This window comes from Montipora foliosa, chromosome 4 (genome assembly GCF_036669935.1).
Source record: "Montipora foliosa isolate CH-2021 chromosome 4, ASM3666993v2, whole genome shotgun sequence".
In the NCBI taxonomy this organism is placed as follows: Eukaryota; Metazoa; Cnidaria; class Anthozoa; order Scleractinia; family Acroporidae; genus Montipora; species Montipora foliosa.
The window spans coordinates 33,561,597-33,568,295 of record NC_090872.1 but is presented as its reverse complement, the minus strand read 5'-3'; the positions used below and the strand labels follow the sequence as shown (position 1 = coordinate 33,568,295).

General features: G+C 40.9%; 1 protein-coding gene across 1 annotated transcript in view; it reads right to left on the bottom strand.

Annotated features, from left to right (window-relative positions):
- Nucleotides 1-592: 592 nt before the first annotated feature.
- The window catches only part of LOC138001245 (uncharacterized), a 50,912-nt gene continuing 44,805 nt past the window's right edge, over nucleotides 593-6,699 (bottom strand). Inside the window, exons 4-6 of the mRNA XM_068847890.1 lie at nucleotides 4,808-5,200; nucleotides 2,704-2,829; nucleotides 593-687 (exon numbers count right to left, since the gene is read on the bottom strand). Of these exons, the coding sequence (XP_068703991.1) occupies nucleotides 593-687; nucleotides 2,704-2,829; nucleotides 4,808-5,200 (614 nt within the window). The remainder of the gene's footprint in view (nucleotides 688-2,703; nucleotides 2,830-4,807; nucleotides 5,201-6,699) is intronic.

The window sequence follows — 6,699 nt, the reverse complement described above, 5'->3', positions numbered from 1 at the left end:
CTTCTAGTTTGCCTGTCGTCGTTTATAGTGAACACAATCTCCTTGTCTTCTTTAACAAGTTGAAGGACAAGAACCAGCGCTTGTTAAGGTGGAGTCTACTGTTACAGGAATATATTTTAGACGTTAGACACATCAAAGGAAAGGACAAAGTTATTGCAGCCTGCCCCGTAAGAGTATGATTTTGTTGCAAGAAAGTTTAGCAAAGTTTACTTTTTTCGAAGGTGGAGGATGTATGGAGAGCGAATACGTTTCTGCAAACCTCTAGAGCGTTACGTCACGCAATGTAAGTATTTGAATTTTCTAGGGTCACGCTATAGGCAAATATCTGTATTGTAAGCTTCCAGAATGTTCTAAATTATGAAATGATCATATATATAAGGACTCAACTAGCTATAGCGAGTAGTTTAGTGGTTGTTGTCGGAAGAGATCGGCAGTTTGGAAAAGCTATATCTGCTACGGAAGTTATAGAGAACTATTGTGGAAGTGAACCATTGTTGATTACTGTGTGGCTGCCTACTGCGGCAGTTCATCCCTAAAGTCAAGTGGTTCAAGGCTTACTGTGTGTTTGTGTCAGTGGCGACTGAAATTTTAGTTAACAGTGAGCTAAATTAGCTGTCAATAGGTTCTGTTGTTCAGGAATAGCTCCCTTGTAAAAGTCTAAGGGTTTAAGGTTTAAGGCCTTAGAACCTAAGTTAAATAAAGTAGTTGAGTTAAAAGAGTGTTTTGCAGCTTAACTTTTCTGTCGGTTAGAGTGTACCGCAACACTCTGCCTTGCAGTCTGCTCTCATTTCGATAACGTTAATTAAAATCTACGGCCTCAAGTCTGCACCAAGTTATACGAATTTTTCGATTATGATTGTGAAACAATGTTTCACCTCCGTTCATGGCTTCAAACAGAATAGGTACAATTCACCAACCCCTAGTGCATGAACTACCCCAATCGAGGAAGTCAATGAATTACTAAAATAAACTAGTGATGGACTACCCCAAGAAATCAAACCCAAAGCCGCAGTCAAACTACGGTTAACACACTGACTTCATGGAAAACGCGAAAACCAAGTACCGATTAAAGCCGCAAATAGCCCAATATATATCGACCACTGAGATTTCTAAAAGTTTCGTCCGTAGCCCCATTTATTGTTCTATTTGTGCATTGTTGTCTCCAAAACAAAATGAGTGAGATCACAGGGAGTGGAAGGACTGTCTTAAGTCCCTCAATGGTTAACAAGATATCGGCAGTGGTTAGTTACATGCTATAATGTCTGTATTCCCCGAAACTAGCTCATTGTGGGCTTTGGCAGCATGTAAATCGTGTTTTTGGTTTTCGCTTTTACTCTTTTTAAATTTGCCTGGTTGCATAATAATTTCGTAGAATAAGCGGTACGAGTATCCAGTTGGGATTTGCCTCACTGGAAAATTACCGGAACAAGCAGAAAGTTTATAAAGGTATTCCTGTTTCCCCGGTTGGGACGTTCCGAATGGAAATTCCGTTGCCGGTTTCAACTTTTTTCGTGTTTCGTATTGGTTTTTGATGCTTCTTGGCTCTTGGCCGAGTGTACTCACATTAAAACTGAGGAGGGTTTACAACGATTAAATGGATATAATAATTTGCGCTAGTGTTCTTGTCGCTTCTTTTCCTTTTGCAATGCAAAAATCTCTGTAACACATAGCTGTGTCTTGTATTTGAATGGCAAGAACACTTGAAATCGTTAATTTATGTCAAAACTTGCAAATTTCTCTCACGTTTTATGCTTATATCGGGGCTCCTGCTTTATTTCATACCTATTTATAACTAGAATCCAACCTAGCGCGACGCGACAACCAGGACATTTTAAGGCTGGTTTCCTTATGATCGCAGGTCGCAGAAAGTTCTGCGATCGTCTATGATGAAATGGAAACACACTGCTGCGATCGTCTGCGATTGTCTGCCATCGTTTGCGATCCTGCGATCATATGGAAGAAACCAAAGTTCTGCGATCTGGAATCAAAACGTATCCCATAATATTTTTTTAAATTCTGACCCATGATTCAACGCTTCTTAGCCACAAAGCCCGAATGTTCGTTTACGGCAACGCTCATTTTTTGCAAACATGGCTAGTATTGAACATGGTAACGTTACTAACGAGGAATTTATGGAGGATGTTGTGCCTGCTTTTACAACCATCACAGTAAAGATTTCCAAGACAAAAACAAAAAGGCTAACTGTTGGGAAAAATTGGCGAGAACTTTTATTTATCGGCGGCGGAGGCAGAGGTCAAATTCCGCAACATAAGAACTGCGTATGGTCGTTATCTGAAGCGGTTGAAGACGATACCTTCTGGATCTTCATGAATATTTTTCTAACCCAAAACCGATGTTTCATTCGGTTTTGAAGCTGACGATATCGTCGCTCCAGGACTAAAAGAAGAAATAAATGTGCTTGCAGCAAAATTTCTTCGTCGATGCCCATGTTGCTTGCTGCCATTTTCCCGCGAGCATAACGCGCGTGTACATTTGACATTTTCGCTTAACAAATCGTATGGCTACAGTCGGCTCTGCGATCGTTTGCGATCGTCTGCTATTATATGGAAACAGCTCTCTTTGCGATGGTCTGCGATCTGCGATCAGCGATCAGCCTTTAAACGAATGGTAAACAAAACATATCGACCTTTTTTTTTTTTTACGTGAACCAGAAACACCCGCCAAAATACATGGTCTTTTCACCTTTGGCGACCTTTGTGCTAGAAATGAAGGTGTTTATGGCCTTGGTACCTGTTGGGTCCCCTTCTTTGGGTTCAGTTGTATTTGGACTCTTGAAAATGTTGTTTCCAGTATCAGAGTTGCTGCAATCTGAAATCAGAAGTGAGACAAACGTGTTCGCACTGACCGATTAATTCAGTTTGACTGTCGGGATATTAACCTAAGAGAATAGACATGGTATGGATATTTTACATAGGGTTTAGGGTTAGGGTTAGGGATCATAGGGATCATTTGATTTGTGATGAAGTGTCTATCACCCATTTTCTTTACCTTTTAGGGCCTGTGTACATGGAGATAGGGTCACCCTAAGCATAGGGTTACCCTATCAACTAGGTAGGGTGACCCTCCTAGGCCTCCTAGGCCTCCTAGGCTTTAAGGTAGGGTGACCCTAGGGGGAGGGCTATCTCGAACTGCATCTAAATACGTCAAATGACGTATTTGGCGAGCCAGATCTTCGATCACAAAAACAAAATGGCGTCTCATGCTCATATCTTCGAAGATATCAAGCACAAGCTATCGGAAATGAGCGTCAAAGTGATAAGATGTAAAAGAGCGCCTCCGATTTCTTCGACGCCTTTGACGAGACGGCGTCCAAACAACAACCGTCAGAGACCGCCAAAAGAAAAGATAAGCCTACAAGCTATCCAGTATTGCCAAGAAAAGCCTAAGAAGTTTGCCTGGTCACCCACAGTTGCCGAGGTTGCTTTTAAAGTACGTAAAAAAATTCAAAACGCAGTGCGAGTACAACACAACCGACTTTAAAGCCGACCTAGCAAGCTTGTGTACAGAAGGACGCCGCTGCGTGGCCATTGACTATCCTGACGTTTTTGGCCAAGAAAGTGTCTCAGAACCGGGCAAAGATATAAAAGACATGGATGCCAGCGAGTACGAAGAATACCGAAAAGAATTAGAAGCCCAAAAAGCAAAGATACGAGGTGGGTATCAACGAATCAAAGAAAAAAAAAAAGCGTCCGACAGGACTATTACAAGGTCGTGAACAAAGGCACAAGAAGCGGCATGACGCTATCCCTATCTCCGGGCTGACCCTTGCTCTTGTGAAGTTTGCATGTAAAGAAAGGCTATGTTTTGACCCTTCTGGTAGGGTGTCCCTCCTTGTAAGCAGGCTCTTAGAAGAAAAAAATAATGGTACGTCAATAATTGTTTTCAGAAATTATTTGAGGAGTCCACGTGTTCAGTTTTTTTGGCTCATTTTAAGTCCAGGAACCCAGATTTGATCAAGCGCGAAGGGGGACTGGGACATGTGCTGTAGCGAGAACTTACACTGTGTCAGTAGTATTTAGCGCGTGAACGCGAAGTGAGTTACTCCCACTACGTCATCAGCCCAGGACTTCGATATACCACTTCGTTCGGTCAAAAAGCACAGGAATCCGAAAATACGCTTTTTAATGCGTTTTAACCGTTGAAAAATGTTTGGAACTGTAAAAAAGCTGATTTTATTTTCGAAATTTACTTTAAGCAGAGGGTTCGTTTTTTTCCTTAAATTAAAAATAAGAATTGGTTATCATGCACAGTATGCCTAACCCCAACATAAATGCTAACCATTTAAAATCAGTGTTTAGACTGTGTACTAACCACATCCCCCTTTAATTCCAGCACATGTTTACTTACCAATATACACGTAGTTGCTAATAACTAATTTAATTTTGTTAATGTTTACTACTTTCAATTTCAACCTAGGTTAGAATAATTATGACTTAGGTTGAAATCATTTGAACCCGAATTTAAATTTAACCTGTAACACAGACATGGTATCGTTATTTTATATATCCATCAGCATTCTTTCCTGGATGCTCGAGGTGATGAGTTTTGCTTGAAGCATGACTGAGAAGGCCATGGCCCCATTCTGGACAACTCGAATGAGGGAAAAGCTATCGGAGTAGACATCTTATAGCAAAAGGAGCTCAAGAACAAAGGACGAAACAATCAAACGAAAACAGCCACTTTTCTCTTTTTTGTGAACGAACTAGCGAACAAACCAAGGGAATGAAGAACGATTGACTCAATGATATTTCAATAGACAAAAAGTATGAAAAGTTACGTCATTTACCAATTTTTCGCTCACAGATATATCCTGTGTCTACACCATTACGGCTGCATTCTATGTTGTTGTAAAATCCATCTTTTAGCATCTCAACACAGTGTTCCTTTTGTAGATTGTTAGGTTCTCCACTACTCCATCTCGGTGGTGCAACTTTGACCTCCATACAAGTATCTTTTCTAGTTGTCCAACACCATTTATCAGACCGCTTCCTTAAACCAATGTGCCACCGTTGACCATACTTATTTTGATATGACCATTGCTTTACTTTAGACTTCAAAAAATTCCATTCTTCTTCACTTTCCATTGCGACAAGATCACCGCCACATTCTGTTTGGGCTGCTGTCCAAATTGTGTTATCTTTAAAAACGTCATACCTTGAGCAAGAGCTGGCGCCGCAACCTGAAAAGCACGTAAAGGAAACATAACCCTTTGCTAAAATAATGAAGCATATAAACAAAAAGTGTCTTTTTAGGCAAATTAGTAGAACAAAATGAAGTTCTTTAATTTATTGTAATATTCTTCTTAAAACATATTTTAAAGTAATTCCATACCGAATTCACCACTAAGAAAGAGTAATAATACACTTAATCCAAACTGCTATTTCCATTGGTCTCTATGACCTGTAGCTCCTTTTGCAACTTCGTGGTGTGTACACTAGCCATGATTACCATGAGAAAAGGAACTCAAGGGTTCCTATGAGTATAATGCTCCGCCATAAAATCAATAGTTCCGATTTGAATCATGGCAAAATTTGTATAGTTTCCATACAAAATTGAAAAATTGTCAATATTACTGACAAACGTTCGAATCACAGGTGAAAATGACATATGCAACAGGAGGGCACGACTAGAAATTAAGCAATATTGTCATTGGTAAGTAAAGTGCATTTGCGCACTTCGTCAACGATTTTCATCCCAGCCTCAATTTTACCAGGGTCATTTCGGATGTGCAGCTGCCTTTTCTTGAACTTCGTTTGAAGCCAACATCTGATCGTCTCCTAACCAGCATCCACTACAAGGAAACTGACACTCATTCTTACGTGAATTACACATCTTCTCACCCTGCTCTTTGTAAGAATTCCGTCCCTTATAGTTAGTTGCTCCGTTTACGACGCATCTGCAGTGAGGGGAATGACTTTGAAAACAAAAGCAAAGAAATGGCGAGCTTTTTTCGAAACCGTGGCTATCCGTCAATTGTGGTTCAACGAGCGCAAGAACGAGTATCAGCTATCCCTCGTGACGCCATCATTTCAGTGCGTTCAGATGTACCCGATGCTCAACCTACCATCCCTCTGGTGTCAACGTACCATCCCACAAACGCACTGCGAGATGACCCAGACACTAGAGACATTTACCAACCAGTACGAGTTTTCTTTGCGTATCGTCGCCACAAGAACCTGCGTGACTCCTTGGTGAGAAGTTATTTAAACATTACAACTGCTTCTGTCGAAGATTGCGGTGCAATACTTGCGCCCACAACAATGCTTCACCTACGAGCAACACTCCTGTGGGACACATCACCATCAATTCCAAGTACACCTGTACAAGCTACAACGTGGTATATCTCATCAAACGTCGTACCTGCACAAAGGTATACATCGAAGAGATAGGAAGGCGACAGGGATATCGATTCAGAGAACATTTACGTTCAACACAAACCAACACCGATCTTCCCGGTGGTCGACATTTTGCATGACAAGGACATTCCTAAGCCAGGATGATTTTCAAACACAAAACGTTACATCCGGGAGGACTTAATACCGACTTTGCCTTCCTATAAACTCCCAAAATCTACACGCGCTAGTGAAATCGAAATAATGTTTGTTTTGAACGTTTACACCCGGGTTCCTTCCAGTCAGCGCGCGCAAATAACTTCAAATTCAAATTTTCTTTATGTCA